This window comes from Xenia sp. Carnegie-2017, unplaced genomic scaffold, assembly GCF_021976095.1.
Source record: "Xenia sp. Carnegie-2017 unplaced genomic scaffold, XeniaSp_v1 HiC_scaffold_28, whole genome shotgun sequence".
NCBI lineage: Eukaryota > Metazoa > Cnidaria > Anthozoa > Malacalcyonacea > Xeniidae > Xenia > Xenia sp. Carnegie-2017.
This window is the reverse complement of record NW_025813491.1, coordinates 1-23,398: the sequence shown is the minus strand read 5'-3', so window position 1 is coordinate 23,398 and position 23,398 is coordinate 1. Positions and strand designations below refer to the sequence as shown.

The following is a 23,398-nucleotide window of genomic DNA, read 5'->3' as shown; positions in this document are numbered from 1 at the left end:
CATGCCCGTGAGGAAATACATTTTCTTCTCAGGACAACCGAGAACTTGTGATTTTGTTTCTTATTTAATATTTTAATCTAATACAAACTTTTGGTTGTAGCAATTGAGTCAAACGACAACGTTGAAACTGTTACCGATAATCGCATGGCAAGATTGAAACAGAAGAGGAAATCTTTGCGTGATATCTTAAATCAGAAATACTGTAAGTATGATTATGTAACTAATTGTAAAACTTTTAGATAGAATATGAAAAGGTTGTTCTTGGTCAATATTTCTTGAAATAAGTACAATTACTTCTGCACGAAATTTTGTAATATTTGAAGCAATGATTAGTGAAAGAGGTTGCACACAATCCTGCAGCAATTTCAGTAACAATAGCTTATACTAGTTTCAAAAAAAAAACATTCTAGGTGAAGCAACTGGAATGGACAAAGCAAAAGTGCCATACACTTCTCTTTTGAAAGGGGATTTCAAATATGTAGTATGCGGAATTCCAGAACACGCATCATTACGGGACCATCGACTATGGGAGAAGCAGCATTGGATTTATTTATTGAAAAATCAAATGAGCTTACGTTTGTGGAAAGGGAGATAGTGGAAGGAAATAATGTTCTTCATGCAGAAAATGTTGAGGAATGTGACAAAGAGCAAGACAATGGCGGCCACATCAAGAAGTTGTTGAAGTTAGCGGTGAGAATGATGATAATAGTCATGGCGAACTTGTTAACAACATTTCCGACGAATATGATGATGGCCATGGACAAAGAACTGATAATGTTGATAATGGTTGTGAAAATGGTGATGTTCCCGGTGATAGAAGATGTTGTAAATAATGGTGGCTATTACCCATGTATATAAAACATCCATTTTCACCATATACTACATTGTATAACTAATAAAAAGTTTTTTTCAACGCATTTATTATCCAGCGTACGTACGTTGGACGGCTATTACCCATGTATATATAACATCCATTTTCACCATATACTACATTGTATAACTAATAAAAGTTTTTTCAACGCATTTATTATCCAGCGTACGTACGTTGGACGGCTATTACCATGTATATATAACATCCATTTTCACCATATACTACATTGTATAACTAATAAAAAGTTTTTTTCAACGCATTTATTATCCAGCGTACGTACGTTGGACGGCTATTACCCATGTATATATAACATCCATTTTCACCATATACTACATTGTATAACTAATAAAAGTTTTTCAACGCATTTATTATCCAGCGTACGTATGTTGGGCGGCTATTACCCATGTATATATAACATCCATTTTCACCATATACTACATTGTATAACTAATAAAAGTTTTTCAACGCATTTATTATCCAGCGTACGTACGTTGGGCGGCTATTACCCATGTATATATAACATCCATTTTCACCATATACTACATTGTATAACTAATAAAAGTTTTTTCAACGCATTTATTATCCAGCGTACGTATGTTGGGCGGCTATTACCCATGTATATATAACATCCATTTTCACCATATACTACATTGTATAACTAATAAAAGTTTTTTCAGCGCATTTATTATCCAGCGTACGTACGTTGGACGGCTATTACCCATGTATATATAACATCCATTTTCACCTTATACTACATTGTATAACTAATAAAAGTTTTTTCAACGCATTTATTATCCAGCGTACGTACGTTGGGCGGTTATTACCATGTATATATAACATCCATTTTCACCATATACTACATTGTATAACTACCAAAAGTTACATATGACAGTTCAACAAGTATTTATTAACAAATTGTTTTTCAACGCATTTATTATCCAGCGTACGTACGTTGGGCGGCTATTACCATGTATATATAACATCCATTTTCACCATATACTACATTGTATAACTACCAAAAAGTTACATATGACAGTTCAACAAGTATTTACTTAACAAATTGTTTTTTGCAACGCATTTATTATCCAGCGTACGTACGTTGGGCGGCTATTACCCATGTATATATAACATCCATTTTCACCATATACTACATTGTATTGTATAACTACCAAAAAGTTACATACGACAGTTCAACAAGTATTTATTTAACAAAAAGTTTTTTTCAACGCATTTATTATCCAGCGTACGTACGTTGGGCGGCTATTACACATGATTTCGTAACAACTTTTCAAGTGCCCTTTACGTAAATTGATTTTCTAATTAAAGGATTTTCAAGAGCTTGAAGTGCCTGCACAACCCTGTTATACATCATCGCTGGTGTTTTCATAGTCCTCTTCACTTGTTTGATCGTCTTCAGAATCCACTTGTTCATATACAACCACTTCTTGTTCGTCATCCAGAGCCGACACCAGATCACGTCTTTGTTGATGTACAAAGAAAACCCTTGTTTTAGATCTATCAACATGCTTTCAATTTGAAAGACCTTTCTGTGTAAAATATAGCTTCACCGTATTCAACATCAAGTACGTTTTCATGGTTAATAAAACTATTCAAAAAGTCAGTAATCTTGCTGTGCTGTTGAAAGTAGTGACTCCACGTATTTTCCATTTCTGACTTCAACAGGATTTGCTCTTCCTTGGATCGGTCAAGCAAATGGCATAAATCTATAGCCTTCCGTTTAACAGTAAATGGAACTGAACAATCTTCATCAGTAGGTGCAGCTAGATATTCACACCAAAAATCATTGTCAGGATCTTTGACAGCATCAAATGTTAATGCGGTATGTGAATGATTAGAATGTGATTCTTTTGCCTCGTTATAAGCTGCGATATCTTTATTGACATCCTTTGTTACTCGAGTAATTTGCTTCGAAAGTCTGGATGCCAACGCTTGACCATCTGAAAAACAGAACAAACATACAGAGAACATTACAAAGAAGGCAACATGTAAAGTAATTTACAAACATTGCAAGTGGTATGGAACATTTATGAGATACGTAGAGTTACCACAGTATTTAGACTTAAGATTTAGGAGAAACCATCTTTCAACAACATTTTTCCTCATTCGAGACAAAACACGTTTTTCTTTCCTAGACGCAACCTCGCGTTTTGCATTTTCGTACTCTGAGTCAGTATTTTGCCAGCGTGCAGAAATTGAGTTTTCCCTTTCCATGATCTTCAACTGCTCGTCAATTCTAAACAGTAAATACCAAATCATTACAAATATAAGGCACGGTCAGATAAGCACCTGCAAGTTGCATATACATCTCTACTTGTACGTACGTATAAAACAAGAAATAATTTTTATTCGATATTCCAACTTATTATTCACAATGTTACGACGTACATTCATAGCTTCAAAATTTTCCCAGTTCATTTTTCTAAATTCACACTGTTTAAGACTTTAATATCTCTAGAAACAAGTTCAACTTTTCGAACATACTTTTCATCTGATTAAATCGAACAGTCAGTTCACTTGGATCAGTGCAACCATTCCATCGATGGTAAAGATCAGCGTACAAGTCCAGGTATATAACGTACTTGCATTTCCAATCTTCTTCTTCTGTAAGTTGTTGAAGATTTACGTATATTTGTTAAAAAAAGTTTTCTGTGGGTAAAACATTTCCACATAATGAGCATCAATAATTATGTGTCAAATCTGTTCCATAGCTACAAGCCATTGTTTCTCAATTACTAACCAGTCTCAACTTCACGACCAAAAAAAGTCGATTCGTCCTTCATCCACTCACGAATATCATCTATTGAAATCCTGTGAGCTTTAGATAATGAAAAAAAGAAAATTTACTGCTTTCATGTGAGTCGTAAATAGTTCATATCCAAAATCGGAGTCAAATATAACCACACAGCAAATACAAACATATACTCACACGGAAAGCACCTGCATAACTTTTCAATATCTGATTTTGCAGTTTCTTCCACGTCAACAGCTCGCTTCATCCTTGCCATCAGCAAATTGCCTCAAAAAACAAAATTTAATTCATACCTGCTATTACATAATATGATGACATGTTAGCTATGTATATGTTCAAACAAAGAAACAAAACTAGTTATACCTAAATTAATCTTCGTTTTCTTTCCATAATGTAAAAGAGCATCACTGAGTACATCAACTCTGTGACTTGGACGCATTTCTTTAGTCATTCTGCTAAATTTGCGAATGTAAGCCCACAATCTCTCCAACATCTCACCGTCAGTTAGGCCAAATCCTTCTTTACGACGGGGACTAAATTTAACCTTTACAAGAAAGATTTAGCAAACAATTATTGATTTTTATCATTTTATCATCTACAATACCATTAGTTATGACAGCATAAAACCCAGGTATCACCATCTGTTAATACGTATGAAAAATAAAACAATAACAACTAACTTGGCATCGTCCAACATGCCCATAGCAGTGAAAATTGGAATTGAAAATTGAAAAATGTCAATAATTGGATCCTCCAAATTCTTTTATAAAAACAAAATAAAGAAAAACATGTGAAAGACTACCTTTTCAAAGAAAAAAGTGTTGAGGAAAGTTATTGACTAAGGAAACAGTTAACAAAGCAACTATTGTCAATTGAATATTACCTGTAAGTGTTTCACCAACATGCATGCAACATCATACAATATGTTTATTTTGAGTGCAGGTTTATCAGCATTATCTTTCTCTAATTCTTGGAGAACATAAACTGCATAGCTCAATCTATAAAATATGTAGAATATTTTTTTAAATAATGCAACCACATGTATGCAAAAAGCTTCAGCACTTGCACAAAGCAATGAAAGTAGCAAACCAACTGAAAAAATAAATTTACACCATCAAATGCAAGCATCTTAACCACCTCTTTCAAACCAAGAACATTTAGGTAAAAATAGAGAAAATGTGTGTAACAGACCTCTCTCCATGTTTCAAATTTAAGAATTTTTAGGAAACTCATGTCGACAGCCTCGCCCAAAGATTGCTGTTTCATCAAGAGCTCTGTAGCGATTCATTGATCGAACAGCATTCCCAGCAAGAAAACCATGACACTCCTATAAGTATCAATATGTAACAAACAAAAAAGTATACAAGAGCTTTATTTCCTAAAGCCCATGGCACAAATTTATTGAAAATAAAAACTATGTGGTAGAGAATGTAAAAAAATCAAATATATTCAAAGCACTGTAACTTCCATGCCTGAATTTTCATTAGAATAACAAAGTTTATTAAAGCTACATTGACCTTGTTTGATGTAGAGGTTTTCCAATACTCTGCCCAGCTTTTTTCCTTCATCCAATAAAAAGAGCATCAAGAGACTCAAAGATCACACCATCAGTCTTCAATAAAATGGTGAAGGATAAAATCATGCAATGTATTTGAGTTCAATGATGCAAATGATGCAGTCAAAAAGGTGTTTAAGATAGCATTGCTAATGTTCTTTTTACTAAATTGTCATTGTTAAATGAGTAATACAAATATACTCACTTTGGGACAAGCAGCACAGATATTTCCTTCATCAAGCTCAGGAATAACACAGCTCAACATGTTTAGTTTATGCAAAGAAAGCAATTATGCACTCTTAAACAAATGACATAAACAAAATACAGTGCAATACAGTAATACTAGAGAAAAAATCCTTTCCCATCATAAACTTTAGCATTTTGATTTCCTCCAATTAAATACATCTCTTAAGATGAGATTCTTAGGCTATAAAATTGACTGCAACTTTCCCAGCAATTCATACGTAGTACAGCAGTGCAATAAATCAGTGACCTACATGCAATTACCTGTATTCTTCAAAAGCATCTATAATGACAGGATACATTTTTGGTGTTGCATAAGAAGAAAATATGTGGTTATGATTAAACTCTTCAAATGACTGACAAATGCTTTTTATTGATGCCTGGCATTCCATCTGCACAGAATGAACCAATTCAAAAAACTCAATTGCAAATGCAATTCTTGGTTTTGTAGGTGTTCCACCCCAAAGGCCAAATTGCAGGAGTTGAACAAACTCGGAAGAGCATGAGCAAAACTGTACCTCAACAGTACAAAAGGTGCCTAAAAATTGAAAAAGATCCAAAATTATAATTGTGTTGAACCATCCCAGCTAAAATGAAGAAACTTTTACAGCACATTTTACATATAACATACCTTTAACATCAACAACAGAAACACTTCTTTTGTGACGAGCTGTTTGGCATGAACAATCATACACCAGCATGTTCATGAGTTTATATGGCCAAAACATGCCATCCTACAAAGCAATGAATAACCTCGTAGAAATTAGTTGTAATCAATCCCCTTTCTTGCATTCATAAAAAATATTAGATTAGTGCTTCGTAGCATGTTTCACAATGTAAACTCTCATTTTATTTTTGCATTTTTTATTGCAAGTGTTGAGAGAGTTAACTGTAAACACTTTTATAATATCTAGCTCATAAAGGCTACCTTAAATATTTCAACATGATGACAAATATTTACGGTTGTGTGCATCTTTAACATACAGTTCTCACAGTACTTTGCCATTGGACCACAATCGCTGCACCTAAACTTTGCTTTATTATCACAATGAATACACTTCAGATTGCTCCAATTTTGCCAGCAAACTGAAATGTATTCTTTATAACTAAATGTCGCAAATTTTCCAATGCTTTTTGTTTTCTTTCAACTTTCTGGTAATAAGAAGCTGATTCTTCACAATCATGGTGAACATCACTTTCAAGATCACTGTTATCTTGTTCCATTCCCAGTTCATGGCCTTCCAATGCACCACAATTATCAGGACTGTTAATAGAACAGCTTCCTCTATGATCCTCAGTAACCAATTCTGACAAATCCACCTCCTCTCTCTCAACATGGCCATCCTCATCATGATATGTGACAGCTACAGTTGCTTTAAACCTTTTATTTGTCCTACAAAAATTATCATAAAAATCTATAAAATGATAATAAATGTTGAAAAGTCTAACAGCTATAAGGCCGTTATTTGGTGTACCTTGGCATCTTTTAAAATTACCAGGAAGAAAATCACAAGTGAGAAAATATTATCGATATTACCAATGACACAATAACATAAGTTAATCGACCAAAGTACAACGTACGTATCTTCCACGACTACCAGCCGACGTTTTGTACCCGTACTTTACCGGCTATTAGGGAGTTTTAGCAGAGCCTACGAGTACGACTACGAGTACGACTTACGTCATTTTGGCGCGAAAACATTGTTGCGACAACAAAAACACGTAGCCGTCATCAATCTGAGTACGATGTTTTGTAAAAAATTCGTAGTCGCGACTACGATGTCTTTTTAAGCAAAGAAAGTAGGTATATGTCTTCATTCTGTATGAAATTAGTTTACAGTACTATTTTCGAGCATCCAGGCTTTAATTAGAACCCTTTTTGAGCGCAGGTGTTCATTAAAAAGGAAAATATGACCTGCAAAACTTTCATGTATTTCGTACGCAAAGTGAAAGGTAAACAAACAATAAAATAGTACAAATATATCGTACATAAAACTTAAAATAGTGAAGATTTTTCAGTCTAAAGAGTCCTATATTCTCGCAAAACCAGTATTATCGATTCTTTGATATCATTATTGACAAATAGAGCCGTAGCTGCTTCGCAAACGTCGGTGTTTTACACAATAAAAAGGCTCGTTCTGTTGTTTACAACTAAAGCAAAATTTTGACGAAGCGATAACGACAACAACCTTCCTCGTGCCATTCCCTTACATGGTCAAATTTCGTACTCGTTCTCGTAGTCGTACTCTTGCTAAAACTCCCTAATAGCCACGTCTCACAAGACGAATGGGGTGATATAAATCGAGATGTTTGCCTGTATTTGTGGTCAGCGGTTTGCTATTTCACGTGCCACTTTGTTTTATTTCGCACGGCGGCTATTCTGTATTTTTCGTCTGGTTTTCTTGCTTTTCAAAGATGCAACATTCTCTCGCAAATACAAATAGTAATAGCGTAATAAGAGAGTTATTAAGCAGGGTTTCAGAGCTTTCTCACGCTATTTCGCCGCAAAACGCTGAAGTTAATACCATATTCGACCGGAGACAAAATCAAGGAATGGAAGTCTCCCATTCACCGTCGAGGCAAAATACTTTTCCAATCCGTAGAATTAATGGTGGCGTTACCACTACAGCGTTTGGTGCAAGACGTTTTATTCCTGCAGCGAGACCGCCACCGCGAAGGAGCAGAACTGTAAACAGAAGCAAAATTCAAGGTAGAGACAACCGACCTTTCTTACTGGACTTGATACTATTGAGTGAGCCAAATGAAGATGTGGTACCACGGCAAGGATCACGGCTTTTGTAAAATGGAAAATGGCCACATCTTAACTGGTTGTAGTTTCACTAAAGGCCTATCAGCTGCAGCAGTTGAGATCAGAATAATTGAAGCATTTGATGGAAAATACCCTCAAATGTGGAGATTGAGATTTTGATCTCAATCCACAACAGTTTAGTGGCCCCATCGTTAGCAACTGGGCAACCTCTTGATGGGTGATGCTTCACAGAATTTTCAAACAGAAACCTGTCTATGTACGTCCATGCTGCATGTTGCTGAATACAAAATCCTCAAAGCAATCCTGACAGGTATTTTCAAGGGCTCTAGGAGGGAATAAAAGGAAGTTATATGTTATGTTTAAGGTTCTGTTCGCTGAATGATTTTAAATATTTAATGCAAAATGTTCGCAAAATGCACAATCACTGGTATATATGTTTGGATTGCCAGTATAACTTTCTCGACCTTACGCGTTTAAAGTAATCGTATATACAACTGGATACACAATATATTCTTCTCGATGGACTTTTGTCATGTACGGCTTGCCATACAGAAAGGTAGGCATTGAGCTGATATATCTCACCTACCTATGATTCTAATTGTGAAACATAATAGATACTAAATTAAATTAAATGAAAATTGACCTTACACAACTTTTTCCTCTCCTGTCTTTTCCATTTCTGGCAAGCAGCATCGATCCGTTGCTTTGGGTAGTTTTTGTAAATAAATCCAACGACTTAGACAGTATTAAAAATTAAACCTGCCGTCTTCTAAATCCAGAGAGGCTTTACAAAATCATCTAAAATCTTCCTTTAATCAAGAGGACATCCTCACTGAACAAATATCAAACACAGTGTCGTAACAGACTCGTTAATTGGGGCACATATTCATATATTCATGTTCTGCTGCATGTCATGCATATATGAATTTGTGCTCCTCAAATAAACAATTCTGATACGCCAATAATCAAAGAACTAAAAGCAAGATAAATCTACAATAATCTCCATCCAAAAGGACCAAAAATGCAAATACATTCACAATATTTTCTATCGAAATGACCCAGAGTCCCATGTACACATTTACCTCCCATCAAACAAAAGTATACATTCAATACTATTGTGCAATGCAAAAAAAAATACTTCGGAATATTCATTTAAAAGGACTAAAAACAGTCAACATTTGTGAAAGTTCATTTAGATTAATTGATAACTTTGTTTGTCTGGATCATTATTTTTATATTAACTCAGAGAGTGATCTTGGTGCTGAACAAAGTTATGAGACTGAGACAGAAGAGATAATCACATCTAGTGACATGGATGTTGACTCTGAACCAGAGTAGCCAAGATTATTTAAAAAGTAACAATTTTTGAATGAGAACTGTAATTTATCAATCACCATGACAATGTTAAAATAGTGGTGATTGTTAAATAAATCAAAGTTAAACAGCTTATTTAATCAGTCACTACCTTGATGACACAAAAAGTGTGCCAGTATGTAATTGTATTTATTGATAGCTACTATTGCATTTCATAAATTGAGTATTTTTCTTTTGTAGAGTGCTCAACAAGGACACCAACCTAAGAACAGAGAAATAATTCATCGTGTTCTTCACCCAACTGTTTGCACTTTTTAAATTCTGCCAATTTGCAAATCAGATGATGTTCTTGTTGAGATATTACAAAATGGCTCAATCACTGGTATATATGTTTGGATTCCCAGTATAACTTTCTCGACCGCATGTATACGCGTTTAAAGTAATCGTATATACAACTGGATACACAATATATTCTTCTCGATGGACTTTTGTCATATATGGCTTGCCATAACAAACGTATGTCAGGATTGCTATTAGCAAGAGGTTTGCGAATTCAGCAGGACAGGATTCGTGAAATGATGCGAAGAGTTGATCCACAGGGTACATTGTTTCATGCTTTGTCTCTTAGAGCAGTGCACAGACGTAAATATCATGTTACTAGCCCCTTGTCACTTTGGCATGTTGATGGCAATCACAAATTGATTAGGCGGGCTACTAAAAAGTACCTATTTTGGGGCGTTAATTAATCTCAGTTTTGCATTCAAATGTGCTAGTAGTTTCATATCTTTAGATGGAGATTTGTGACTCATGCAGGAATAGATGGCTATTCACATTGCTGGTATTTATTCGCTGTAGCACAAACAATTGAGCTGATACTGTTCTAAGTGTATTTCTATCTGGTGTATCTCAATATGGACTGCCATCCAGAGTAAGAACTGATAAAGGAGATGAAAATGTTGGTATTGCTCAATTTATGTTAAACCACCATTTGCGAGGACCCGGTCGTGGCAGTCATATTACCGGAAGAAGTGTGCACAACCAACGGATTGAGCGCTTTTGGTGAGATGTTTTTGTTGGTTGTACAAGTCTTTTTTATCATTTATTCTATCATATGGAAAGTAATGGAATATTGGATCCATCAAATGAAGAACATGTGTTTTCATTGCATTATGTGTTTTGTCCAATTATTAACAGAAATTTGGAAATTTTCCAGGAAGGTTACAATAGATCTCCCATAAGAACAGAAAGAAATCTATCACCTGAACAGCTATGGATCCAAGGATCCTGCTTAGCCAATAATTCAAACGACCATATACAGCAGGTATTTTTATGCAATAACTCATGACTTTACTTTTAGACTACACTTTACATTTTAATCATCAGACTGGATCCAAAGCTAATTGATGTATGTTCCAATTCACTAAGGTAAATCAAGAATTTCCACCCACCTTTACACAAAATTACGCATGTCATGAAACAGATCAGCAACAAGTGATTGTTCCAGAAACCAACATTCCATTGAATGAAATAGATCTTGATGAGCTGCAAAGAACCATTAATCCTTTAAGGCCTCTAATCATAATGGTGCTGACATATACATTGAGGTGCTTCAGTTTGTAAATACCAGACTGCACCAGGAAGACGAGTGACATTGTGAACTTACAAAACAACAAAAGCTACTTGACCTATTGTTGGTTGGTGTCAATCCAGATAATACAAAACAAGATATGTATGGCAAGGAAGGCTATAAATTTTTCATTATGTTGATTATTCAAACATTTTAGCAGAAAATGTTGTTTAGCACATAAATGCTGATGCACTGCCAGAACAAAATTTAATGAAACATTAACATATTCACTTTAAGTCTTTAACTATAAAAATGATATCCAAAACAAGGAATAAAAATATTTCAATTTTGTGCATCATCCATATTAGCTGTAACAATTTATGTTATTGCTGAAAGAGATGTAAAAAACTGTTCCAAGATCAAATATTGGTAAATCCTCTTGAACCAAATTGCAAAGCTCTATCTAGTTTAGCTTTCAGTTCATCAAAGTTTTCATAACATGGAAGAACTAACAAATGAAAACAAGTTCTACTTTCTTGCAGCAGATTACGATCTTTTGTTCTGTCAACTTTGAGATGCAGGATTGCACCATTTGCATGCAGTAAATCACAACCAGTCCAAAAAGACAACAGATCTTTAAGATTTGCCCCTAGGAATGGACAAGTATTAAAGTATTAATATAACTAGTACCTCAAACAGTCAAACATTTAAGTTTTTTTTTGGAGAAAGCAAAGGTCCAATTTAAAAGCAAGAAAATATTACTGACATTGATATTGTTCAAACAGATAAAGTTACTGCTGCTCCAACACATAATATATAATCAGTTGTGGTGCAAATATTAAAAAGCAAACCATATTCACACAAAAACACATACATAGACTGACTACAACCAATTACAACCTTCCCTGCATCTTTCTACCAAAACACTTACCACTAGTTGTCCCATCAATTAGATCAATGTATTGTTTCAAAACAACATTAGTTGATTACAATGAAGGCCTTCTTCAATTTCAATAATTCTTTTAAGTCGTCTTTATTAATAAGAGAAGCAGTTGATTGTGAAAAAGTTGTTGTTGAACAACATCTTTGTGTTTCTTCAGGAAATCAACCAGTCCAAACTCATTCATTCCATCAGCTAGATCTTGCAACTCTGATTTTCTACGGGTAATGACAGCATGTAACATGATTTGCTGGGCAATAACATTACGATTTGCACCAGAGAATGATGTATCTAAAATTGAAGCTTCATCTCTGTACTGAGTTAAAACATCTTTCATTGCAGTTCCATGAGCTTCATCTTTGCCAAGGTTGTTCAACTATGTCATAAAACACATTAGCTCAAACAAAATACTGAAAGGCAATGCTCAGGTGCAATAAAACTTTTCAAACCTCATTCAATGCAATCCTCAGGTCAGTGTCCGGTATATCCACAACTTCTATCCACAACTTTTGTCACATACCAAATAATCAACAACTACTTTAGAAATTCCAAATAGTGGTGATCCAGGATGTAGGAAAGAATGCGCAATCATTCTTCCAATGCACTTATAGAAGCCTGTACTTTTCAAAAGTGAGTTGGCTACAGGAACTTTATGGTCATTTTCTCCTTCAAAAACAAGAGTTTTGGGCCTTTCTTCACCATCCAGTGGAAAACCATCAAGAATCATTTTCATTACTAGGCTGAAAAATTCTCGCATAGGACCACTGCCAACTGAAGTTTCGTTTTCAAACTTTACACTGAACCGAGCACACAACTTACTACTGTGATTCTTGCAAATTCCCTAAATGTCATTGGCAAAGTCACTTGCCATGCGGTTGACATAAACTCGAAAAACTGGACTGTCACTGACTATTGTAGCATCTCGAAACTCTTCAATGACTGTCTTCTTTTGTTCTTAAATAGAAAACCAGTCAAATGATTATTGTAGTAATACAACCCAGCAAGTATTTGCTAGACTAAGCTTACCAATATCACAACTTCTGTACCTAAGTACAACATGTAAAAATCACAATATGCATGTTCAACTTTGTTCATATTGAGACCAAATTGTCCTGCAGGAGCATATTGCCAGTTAAAACAACAAGCTAAAAGTCATGCATGAAGCAAAGCATCATTTTTAACCAATCAAGAAAACTATATCAAATCATTTACAACTTGTTTTTTTTGAAAATAATTTAGATAAATGCTGTAATTATGATGCATTTATGAGTGTTTAGCAGCATGTATGTACCTATTAATTTCTTCGTACCTTCTTGCAGAAGAACTGCTGTTGCCTGTTGAAGATTTTCTGAATCTGAGTCTGTGCTATCAACAACACCATAATTAGGCATCTCCTCTTTAAGTAATATTCCTTTGCCTTTATAATTGAAGTTACATGTATAAACACATTAATTCATTCATTATCTGAAGGTAGTTATTAAAAAAATCATTGTCTTTTCACATCCGCCATTCAGCCTTAATGGAGTTTATGCTATGACCAAAATATATTGATAATCCCATACTTGGAACTTGATATAATGATGTAAGTACTTACTGTGATCCAACAATGATGAAACTGACACTTCAATGTCTCCCTCACAAACTCTTACAGCTTCTTCTTTGGCAGTATCATGAAGGTCAGGAAACATTTCATGCAGTTCAGACATTAATGGAGTTCCAGAAAAACTTGCCTGATAAAAAATTCATTCAATTTTCAAAATAAGTACGTAAGCAAAAAACAGTGTGAAATTTTCACAGTGAATGTGTAATAGGAATTAATGCAAGCTTATAGCATACATTGATCTTGACCTTCTTAAATTGTTTATGGTGATTGTCCATTCCACATTCAACTATATGATTCCTGATTGAATTCATTGGAATCTGCACTGAGCAATTTAAGCATTTCACTGTTGGTGCAATAGACATATCCTAGCAAAAACAATGTATGTTTAAGTATAACATTTCCTGTCTCATAATTTATCACTTAAATTACTCAAAGCTATGAATACAGTACCTTGTTTTCTGGAGCATCTCCTGCAGGAGCATGATCACCCATTTCCAAGGATGAGGAATCTAGATCAGCTTGAACTGGTCTAATATATGCAATTGCCTGCCCTAGGCCAGAACTATCACGAAGAAAGTGGACAGTATATCCAATATTTAGTGGAGGGGTAACAAGATACAAATCTTTGGGTGATAAACCACTCCTTAATATCTCAAAACCACCGCCTGATACCAGCCGGGCATAGATCTCTTCTAATTTTGCCTTCACTTTGGCTGCATTTGAATCTTTATCGAAAGAAATACGTTTACGCCCAAGACCAGCTTTTTGTAATTTAATTTTTTCCATTCTAGTAGGCACACAATCTTGCTCATGGTTTGCCAGACAAAAAAAATCGTGAGTCCAAGTCTCTTGTGGTTTGCAACACCGACCTTGTTGCCCCTACGAATTAGATCGACCACGTTTTGCTGGTGGATGAGAAAACATCTTTCCATTGTTAGCTCGATTATACGGTGCAAACAACCGCCTAAACTCCTGCTCTCTTATCGAACAAGATGATCTTGATGTGGAAGCTTGAGATGATGAAGCCTGATGTTGTTCTTGCAATGTGCTGTCTAGTGTTGACGATTGGACACGTTGAGCAGCTCCATGATCGGCAAGATTACCATCTTGAGCAGTAGATGAAGATCAAAGACTTGCTGATCCAGAAGAGTCTGGATTCAGTAAATTTGCTGCTCGGCGAAGTAAAGCTGTTGCCTCTCGATTTGTCATACCCCAAACCAAAAATCGTTTCTTTTGTACAGAATACTAAAGTTGCTTCGAAGGACAAAGATCGATATAGTTATTGCGTAAAAATTGCAACAGTATAATTTGATATTAACAATTTTTGGCGGTAAATAATTATAAATAAATTATAATGTGATTGAGTAAAATTTGATGTTTTGCGAGTCACGAATAATGTTACGTCATCACAATGGAATGTTCAACAACAAAATGCGTTTTAACGGAAATTGTACAGTACAAAATCCGATTATGAAATTCCAGAATAGAATATGAACAAGACAAAATGCACATTGCAAAGAACAGAATGCGCATTAGTAATTGGAAAATGTAGCTATTAATTTTGGCGGAGATCACCCTCCATACGCATGGTCCTTAAATTTTTTTTAGATGTATATATGCTCTTTGTAAAAACATACTTTACCTTTGATGCAAGAAATTTAAAAATTCTGTTGTGGAAACACCAGTACTATTATATAAAAAAGATCGAAGCAATCTTCTGGCCACTTTGCACTGAGAACTAGAGAAAGCAGTTAGCAACGCTGATTTATACATTATAGCAACAGCAATGGGGCAATCGATGTCAGCTGTTATGGGGAAGGAATCTAACGAAGAGGTCCTTGAAAAACTACAAGTTCTGCACAAATTAATGATAGACAAAATCGAAGCAACGTCCGATAAGTTGCAAAACCAAGCGAGAACAGATAAAGAAATCCCCATCGTGGCAATTGTCGATAAAGTAGAAAATACCATATCAACGTATCAACCGTTACGAGCAATGATGTGAAAAAGCTTGTTAAGGACACGTTGCACGGAAACTTCCTACCAGCGTTAGGCGACGCTATCTCGGTTGCTTTTAATTCATTAATAGGAGACGCTTCGGCAGGCGAATCGGAAAAGACAGATTTTCATGTAATGTACGCAAACAGCAGCCTGTTGCGGTTGGATTATATGTTTTACTACTACAAATTTGAGTCAAGTGGTATATCAAAGACACAAACGACGCCTTCTGTTATTATTATCAAGTCAGTGTTCTCGATGTAAACACGATAGACCCCGAGTTGTTGATATATGAATTAAAAAAAACTCTTCTTAGCACACCCAACTTGACCAGTGATCAGTTTAAAAAGGAGGTCAAATCCCTGAAAGAGGAGCTTATGGAGATAGCAAGCCTTTCAAAACTTCTGTACGAGGCAGTCCAAGAATTAACCGAAGCAAAACCGTTAAGAAAGATGATGAGCATAATGCAAAAAGATGATGATAATAGTCATGAAGAGTTATCATCAAAATATGGCGTAAAATGAATTAAATAATGGCGATTAAGCATGAGTCTTTTATTAATTTAGCTATAGATGTGTTTAAGTGTAGCAATTGATATTGCGAATAAAAAAATATTTTTTAAAACATGTAATAATTTTTGTTTATATTTTTCAATGGAATATTTTCATGGTTTCATCTGCCCATTTTTTGCATAAATTAAAATTATAGATAGTTTTCATTCTTTTATAAATGTACTTCCTCAATAAGTTACTTAAATGAATGCTGCTATTCAGGCTAGCATGCAAGAAACGCTTTGAGTCAAATTGATGTCGTGAAAGTCAAATTATTCTGAAAAGATGCAACTTTTGCTTTTTCCAGTAGCATTACTATTTGCTAATAAATGCTTAATATAATTTCCAATGTCGAACCTAATGAAGTTAAAAGGCTCAAAATAAGGCCTAGCTAAAAGTATTTTATTTTAGCTTTGCGGCATGAAAAGGGTTGATGTACAAAATCGCCTTTCAGCAAAAACAAACTTTTCATTTTTTGTGTAACTGGCTCTTTTTGGTCATTGTTCACATTGTGTTGAACTTTTACTCCATGCGTACGGTCATAAGAAAAATAAAGAGTGACATATATTGAGCTTTGTGCTATGAATGCAAGTAAATACTTGAATACTGTTAAGCTTCCGTTGCCCTTCAAAGATCAAACATTTCAATTTGAACTATAAGTAGCCATAAATCTAAGCAAAGCAATAAATTTTCATCAAATATTATTTAGTAAGAATATTTCTTGCAAATATAACTTTCTGTGTGACTGCATGTAAAAATATGATTAGTAATGTCATACAATTTGATAAAGGTTACCGGAAAAATGTAAAATTTATTACAGTTTGAATTTCATGATTCTTATTGTAAATGGATCTTAAAATATTTTTCATTGATAATTATATCTAAATCACTGCTTTATCATTTTCGAACAGTCATTGGCTTTTTTCAATTGATGAAAAATGTTGCTTTTCTATGGTTTATAGATTATAAAACACCAACGAAATTAACTTTATAAGACAGTGAGTGTTCGCTTGTGAAAATGATTAAGGAATCTCATTCATTTGCCAAATACTTCATACAATATCGGTAAATAAATTGTAGCACTTCAACAGAAAGACATACAAGTAACATATTTTTCAACGTATGTTTTGAATTGTTAAAAAAAACAAGTCATTATCTGAGTTAATTAAATAAAAATGAGACAAACAGTCGGTTCAGGAATAAGCACACCATGCAAGCTGTATACCTCCTTTCGGGCACTGACAATGCATCCTTTCGGGAACTTACTTTGTCTCAAGTGGACGGTTTCTAGGGATATCCGGATTGCGTGATGAAGGAACTGTCCAACATTAAATTTGCTACCAAACAATACATCTTTTGAGGCATGGGATCAAAGTAGAAGGTTCCTTTTTGGCATCGTGTGATGACGGAACTTTTCAATATTAGTGATTTTGTCACTTAACAAGGCATCCATTAAAGCATTAACTTTGTCTAAAGTGAACGGTTCGTTTTTGGCACGTTGAAATTTTGAATAGGTACTTCTCAGGTTTCATATCTCAGCACAGATGAGTTCTGCATAAAATTTCAAGTTTTCTTGCCTTTAATGATGTTTCATTTTATACTTTCTCTCATTAAACAAAAGTCGTCGAATATACGTTTAATGCAAAGTGTTTTGCAAAAACTTCTTCAAATTATCGTCTAGTTAATTATGTGGAAAAATAGACGAACAGTCAGTTTAGGAAATAGCCTTTCACTGTGTGCGTTCTCACACATATATGTGAGCGGTGCCATGAATATAAACTTACCTAATCTTTTTAACTAAGTAAAAGTTCCTAGTCTGTATTTTTGTAAAGGAATACAATTTCAACTCGACAGCATTGCATCCTAGTTCATTGCTGCAGAAAATTTGGCTGTGGTATTTTGGGAAAAATTTGCAGTGGTATTTTATACCTGATCAAGTGTAGAGAAGATACATCTATAAGCTAAGCTCATGAAATTTAGTCATCCGATACTCAATAGTAGACAGAGTAAAGAATACTAAATCTTTATCGTCAAACAATTTTAAATTTGAACTATAAGTAACCATACATCTTAGCAAAGCACTATATATTAAATCATATATTATTTAATGAGAATGTTTCATGCAAATATAACTTTTTGTACAAGTGCATGTGAAGATATGATTAGCAATGTAAAGAAATTTGATAACGGTTATACCTAAATTATAGCTTTTCATGTTCGAACAGTCATTGGCTTTTTCAATTGATGAAAATGTTGCTTTTCTATGGTTTATAGATTATCAAACACCAACGAAATTAACTTTATAAGATAGTGAGTGTTCGCTTGTGAAAATGATTAAGGAATCTCATTCATTTGCCAAATACTTCATACAATATCGGTAAATAAATTGTAGCACTTCAACAGAAAGACATACAAGTAACATATTTTTCAACGTATGTTTTGAATTGTTAAAAACAAGTCATTATCTGAGTTAATTAAATAAAAATGAGACAAACAGTCGGTTCAGGAATAAACACACCATGCATGCTGTATACCTCCTTTCGGGCACTGACAATGCATTCTTTCGGGCACTTACTTTGTCTCAAGTGGACGGTTTCTAGGGATATCCGGATTGCGTGATGAAGGAACGGTCCAATATTAAATTTGCTTACCAAACTAGTTATGTAAAACACACATGTCACATGATCAAGTGAATAATTATTTTAGTTTAATGCTCTTAAAGTTACACGATTTTCAAAAGTCTAGTCTTTACCCGGATTAGTTAAACATGGGAACTCCAATTAGCACACTGATCGAAGAGGAAAATAGGAAGGATGTAGTGTTTAAAGAGTTCCTCCAAATGCTTGAAAAGAATCTCATAAACAAAATTGCAGCGACTTCAGAATCGATGAAAACAGCTGCTATAGAAGACGGAGATTTACCTGTCGTGGCAATTGTAGACAAGACAGAAAAGTATTTGGTAAAATGCTCCTAAAAGGGAACAAGGATGTAACGGACGCGATTGATAACATGCTTTCGGGAGATTTTTTATCAGGCATCAAAGATACGATCACCCTTGCCGTCAAGGTGCTTCTCGGAGATAAGAGTGGTTTCACAACACAGCAAAACGGGTTTCATGTTGTATTTGCAAACAACAGTCTTTTGCGTCTTGATTATTTACTGTATAAGTATAATTTTCAATCCGAAGGGTTTCAAAATAAATGTTCCAATGCTTTTTGCTACTACATGCAAATTGGCGTCTTAAATTTGGAAAAAGTCAACGCGCAAGTTCTGCTGTATGAATTGACAAAATCCATTGGTATGAAGAATATTGCTACAGCGAAGAAGGAGCTTTCGGAAATTAGTGAGTTTGCTAAATTTTTGTTCAAAACAGTTGACAATATGGAAAATAAATTTTCAAGCAATTACTTAATGGCAGTCACAGCCAAAAAATCCAAATTACAACCCTACGTAAAAATTGATCATAGTATCACTCCAAAGGATGAAAAGAAAGAAAATTCTGATAATGACGAAGATGAAGAAGAAAAAGAAGACGAAGGATTACACCTTCCGAATTACTCTTACTGATTACACCTTCTGAATTACCACTCCTGAATTCAATAATAGAAATAATGCAATGGTGTGAGTTTACGTGTTGGAATTGCTATTCACGATTAAGCGAATAAAAAATACGTATTATTCTTTGTTTTTGTTTTCCATAGGTTTCGTGGAATAATATTTTGGTTTTGTCCGTGCATTTTCATGTTTAATGGTAAATTATAACTAGTTTTCATTCTTATACAAATAAACGTTTCAAGAAGGTACTTCAAAGAAATGCTGCTACAAGCTAGCATCTAAGAATATGTTCCAAATCAAATTGATTGCTCTTATGTGCAAACAGTTCGCTTGCTTATTTTAACGACAATAATCAAAACTAAACAATTTAAGATATTTGTAGAAACAAGATTTGCAGCTGATCAAACACATCAACTATATTTTATTTTGTAAGGTCCGAGAAAAAAGTGTAATGCGGAAAGATCGTAGTATTTTGCTCATTTAAGTTTATATAACTATATGAATAATTTTTGTGTGAATTATCAGAGCATCAAAAATGACAATACATTTGAACGCATTGTGCGAGTCAAGCCTGTCAAGGCATGGGAAATTGATACAATGAGTATTTGCTAAGTGCGTGGCTTTGCAGTGAAAGATACAACATTATTTTTTACAGACATGCAATATCTTTTGCAGGCAGATTTGAATAGAAAAGCAATGTTAAAAGTAAGGAAGTTTGAAGTGCTAAAAGCAATATCTTTAATATAAATTATGGACAAGCATTTTAATATTCTTATTTGAAGTTATTATCGAAAGGAAATGCTACCATCTTGTCAGAAAAACATTGCTGTTTACTATAAAAGCTTGTTACGTGTTATCAAAGGCAAGGGTAATAAAATGTTAGGGACATTTTTACCCTATGATATGATTGAAACAACACTCTGCCGCTGGCAATCTTTGCTATATATGCAGTTTTTCTATTTAAACCACTATTAAAATTAGCAAACATTTCAAAGTTGCTTAATATTTCCTTCGCAAAAAATAAAATTGATGTGGATTACTATTATGGAACGTTAAAAAAGATAATGATTTTAACAGTGCGTAAAGCGATGGGAAATTAATCCAATGAAATATTTGAAATATCTATTTCGAATAAGCACTTCTTAGGATTTAAATGTCAGCACAGATGAGCTCTGTATAAACTCTGTTTACATGTATATAAGTTTCCTTGCTAGATATCTTTACAGATGTCTTTACAGATGACTTTAACCGTCGATGTTTCATCGTATGTTTTATGAGATCTGCTTTTGGGAAAAAAATGGCTTATTTATGAAATAGAAAAGATTTTCCTTTTTTCTTTGCAGACAAACCATTGAGTTCTATAAGACCTAGAGGGAACATGTCATCGAAATTACTATAAATTATTAGCGCGTGGCCCGTGGTGAAAAACATGGCGGATTTTGGTTGTCAAAGTCAGCGGAAAGACGGGGGCTCATAAAATAAATTTTTCGCCCTCCCGGATTTGACAACCAAAATTGCAATTATATGAAATATCAATGCCAAGCACAAAAACGTTTAGAAATTTTATCTTTAAAACATGCTGCAAACTTGTGTGGTATACGGATGCTGAAATAATGCCAGAAAAAGAAACATTTCTTGACACCGGTAAGCAACGTAAGATTGTTTACCATTTAATTTATTTTTATCCAGTCTTATTTGTTCTTTACTTAATCGCTTGCTAGACGAGGCAAAGCAGCCAATTCTTATCGAGATATGCATATCTTAAAACTCCTTGTTTCAACTGAGTTTACTTCCAAGAAATGGAGGATTTTTTCATGATATCTTTCTGAAAATATGAAGCAAATATTAAGAACAGAGCTGTATTGAAATCAAATGCAGTGCAGGATTAATCAATGAACTCTTTGGTACATGACGTACAGTAAAAAATACCTGTATTAAACAGCTAGCCTGAACAATCATGATGATGGTGTGTAAAGGTTTGCTTTATGCTAACAGTTTCATAAATGCCATCTGGTGTTTCTGTAAATGAATTGTTTGTTATAGTAAACGGGTTAGTACATCAAAACCAAGATTAAACTACTTTATGAATGTTTTATGCAGTGCGGTGTTTGAAATTAAATGAAGATATGATCTTCGCACTTTGCTGGACAATTTAAGCAATCGTCTCAGGACCTGAAAAAATCAGGTGACTCAACGGGATTAAACTACTTTGTTCAATGATGTACCAAATCATACTCCTACCTTAAAATTTTTGCTCAAGAAAAGTTTATGACATGCATGAAACATTAAATATGGTACTGCATCATCTGACAAAATCCATACTTTTTTCAATTCCCGGTGATTAAAAATTCACATAAGATACATTGGTTGCAATGAAGTTGAATGTGGAAGAAGCAAAAATTGATGGCAAAGAACTTTTTATGTCTTATGAAGAATTACAATATTATTTAAAAGAATAAGAATAGTGATCTAGTAAAAGAAGCGACAACTGTCCTCAACACGAGACTTTTCCAATTATGTATAGTTTCTTTGTAGAAAATTCTATTTTATATAAACTTGATTTTTAAGTCATTCACTGATATCTTTACCAAAAGACAAAAAGAAAAAATTCAAAGGCAAAATGTAAAATTCAAAAGTTTGTCAAGTTGTTTGAACCTAGAAAAAATTTAAGTAACTCTAAATAATAATTTTTCTATTTTGTGATAAAGTCAACATTTTAATTTGCAAAGGAAAATGTTGTACGTGTTCAATTAAAAATGATATGGAAATTTTTAAATTATGTTTGTTTTTTACTGACAATGAATAAACAAACACATCAAAGATAAGACTTCTAACCATCTACTGTCATGAGAGGGGGTGTCTGGAATATACTGTACAGCAGTACAGTACTTGCACAGTACTGCTGTACTTGCACAGAAGTCTGCTGCATAAAAAATGAAGCTTAAACTCTGGATTGCAATATAAGGGGGAGTTGAATATTTTTGCATGGTGCCCCAAGATGTTGTGTTACGCCCGCGATCAAAAATGTTCATGTCGTTCTGCATGTAAGAAAAGTCATTATTGAAGTAAATAATAATGAAGTGAAGTGAACAAGTCATCCATCCTAAATTCTGCTCAGGTTTCCATTTACTCAAAAGAAAGTCCCAAATCGGCTGAGCCGAGCCCTGCAAAAGGACCGTAAGTTTTGAGTATTCTCGTTCTTAAATCAGGCCGACATGGCTGCCGTGTTTTAGTTATCCCTATAGCTAGCCATGCAACGCCTACAAATCATTACTAACATAAGTGCTCTCATTCTTTCCATTCTTACGCTGGTTGCTGGAGGAACGAAAACAGTTTTGAGAAAACAAACACAAATTTTAGCATTTTAAAAATTCCAAATCTATCTGCCAAAAAGGTTTATCAAAAACCTGTTTACTTTTGAAATCAGCGACATTTAGATTTTAATGATTTCATGCAATAGTTGTTTAACGTTTTGTAATGATGATGTCCACTGCTGTGCTGGAAGATTAAAGGATGGTGAAGTCCTTCATTTTAAAGACGATGGACTTAATTGATGGCATGTGATCGTAGAAAAGTCAAGTTTTGCCGTCCGTGTCAAACAGCAACTTCAGGTACTTTAACTCTCTTAAACCTTTAAACATGACTTCTTTTACCGAAAGCA

The 23,398-nt window shown here is 34.2% G+C and overlaps 5 protein-coding genes and 2 long non-coding RNA genes across 11 annotated transcripts; 3 read left to right on the top strand and 4 right to left on the bottom strand.

Annotated features, from left to right (window-relative positions):
• Positions 1–2,747: 2,747 nt before the first annotated feature.
• LOC124453970 lies at positions 2,748–4,873 on the bottom strand. 3 transcript variants are annotated; one of them, XM_047004787.1, is made up of 8 exons: positions 4,833–4,873; positions 4,525–4,639; positions 4,005–4,185; positions 3,819–3,908; positions 3,630–3,707; positions 3,374–3,493; positions 2,938–3,125; positions 2,748–2,829 (listed from the first exon to the last, which is right to left on the bottom strand). In XM_047004787.1, exons 2-7 carry the CDS (start codon positions 4,543–4,545, stop codon positions 3,109–3,111), a joined length of 507 nt encoding a protein of 168 aa, XP_046860743.1. In that variant the 5' UTR covers positions 4,546–4,639; positions 4,833–4,873; the 3' UTR covers positions 2,748–2,829; positions 2,938–3,108. The 3 variants fall into 3 exon arrangements, with proteins under 3 accessions (XP_046860743.1, XP_046860744.1, XP_046860745.1); XM_047004788.1 differs by having other exon boundaries at positions 3,054–3,125; XM_047004789.1 differs by lacking the exons at positions 4,525–4,639; positions 4,833–4,873 and adding an exon at positions 4,322–4,347 and having other exon boundaries at positions 4,005–4,174.
• LOC124453972 lies at positions 4,473–5,104 on the top strand. Its single transcript, XR_006951285.1, has 2 exons — positions 4,473–4,526; positions 4,866–5,104. It is a non-coding gene; the product is annotated as an uncharacterized LOC124453972 (long non-coding RNA).
• Positions 5,105–5,499: 395 nt separating this feature from the next.
• LOC124453971 lies at positions 5,500–6,475 on the bottom strand. The gene is made up of 3 exons (XM_047004790.1): positions 6,368–6,475; positions 6,071–6,173; positions 5,500–5,977 (listed from the first exon to the last, which is right to left on the bottom strand). The coding sequence occupies exons 1-3, from the start codon at positions 6,443–6,445 to the stop codon at positions 5,700–5,702; spliced, it is 459 nt and encodes a 152-aa protein (XP_046860746.1). The 5' UTR covers positions 6,446–6,475; the 3' UTR covers positions 5,500–5,699.
• A 23-nt stretch (positions 6,476–6,498) lies between these two features.
• Positions 6,499–7,063, bottom strand: LOC124453965. Its single transcript, XM_047004783.1, has 2 exons — positions 6,915–7,063; positions 6,499–6,832 (listed from the first exon to the last, which is right to left on the bottom strand). Exons 1-2 carry the CDS (start codon positions 6,920–6,922, stop codon positions 6,499–6,501), a joined length of 342 nt encoding a protein of 113 aa, XP_046860739.1. The 5' UTR covers positions 6,923–7,063.
• Positions 7,064–10,497: 3,434 nt separating this feature from the next.
• Positions 10,498–11,414, top strand: LOC124453967. The gene is made up of 2 exons (XR_006951283.1): positions 10,498–10,844; positions 10,949–11,414. It is a non-coding gene; the product is annotated as an uncharacterized LOC124453967 (long non-coding RNA).
• Positions 11,415–12,635: 1,221 nt separating this feature from the next.
• On the bottom strand, positions 12,636–14,803 carry LOC124453968. Of its 3 annotated transcripts, none has more exons than XM_047004784.1 (5): positions 14,084–14,803; positions 13,867–13,998; positions 13,625–13,760; positions 13,340–13,447; positions 12,636–12,984 (listed from the first exon to the last, which is right to left on the bottom strand). In XM_047004784.1, the coding sequence occupies exons 1-5, from the start codon at positions 14,417–14,419 to the stop codon at positions 12,872–12,874; spliced, it is 825 nt and encodes a 274-aa protein (XP_046860740.1). In that variant the 5' UTR covers positions 14,420–14,803; the 3' UTR covers positions 12,636–12,871. The 3 variants fall into 3 exon arrangements, with proteins under 3 accessions (XP_046860740.1, XP_046860741.1, XP_046860742.1); XM_047004785.1 differs by having other exon boundaries at positions 13,879–13,998; XM_047004786.1 differs by lacking the exon at positions 13,867–13,998.
• Positions 14,804–18,908: 4,105 nt separating this feature from the next.
• Positions 18,909–19,860, top strand: LOC124453973. The gene is given in 2 exon segments (XM_047004791.1): positions 18,909–19,151; positions 19,154–19,860. Coding segments are annotated over 2 exon segments (798 nt in total). The 5' UTR covers positions 18,909–18,949; the 3' UTR covers positions 19,750–19,860.
• The last annotated feature ends 3,538 nt before the right edge of the window (positions 19,861–23,398 follow it).

Coding starts and splice junctions, on each gene's coding strand:
- LOC124453970 (XM_047004787.1), bottom strand. CDS start 4,545: ATGTTGGTGAAACACTTACAG. Junction 4,186..4,524: donor TGTTGGTGAAACACTTACAG/GTAATATTCAAT, acceptor TTTCTTGTAAAG/GTTAAATTTAGTCCCCGTCG. Junction 3,708..3,818: donor GTTATGCAGGTGCTTTCCGT/GTGAGTATATGT, acceptor CATTATCTAAAG/CTCACAGGATTTCAATAGAT.
- LOC124453971 (XM_047004790.1), bottom strand. CDS start 6,445: ATGGCAAAGTACTGTGAGAACTGTATGTTAAAGATGCACACAACCGTA. Junction 6,174..6,367: donor ATCATGTTGAAATATTTAAG/GTAGCCTTTATG, acceptor ATTGCTTTGTAG/GATGGCATGTTTTGGCCATA. Junction 5,978..6,070: donor TTCTGTTGTTGATGTTAAAG/GTATGTTATATG, acceptor TTCAATTTTTAG/GCACCTTTTGTACTGTTGAG.
- LOC124453968 (XM_047004784.1), bottom strand. CDS start 14,419: ATGGAAAAAATTAAATTACAAAAAGCTGGTCTTGGGCGTAAACGTATT. Junction 13,999..14,083: donor GAGATGCTCCAGAAAACAAG/GTACTGTATTCA, acceptor TGTTTTTGCTAG/GATATGTCTATTGCACCAAC. Junction 12,985..13,339: donor AGCAGTTCTTCTGCAAGAAG/GTACGAAGAAAT, acceptor TTTCTATTTAAG/AACAAAAGAAGACAGTCATT.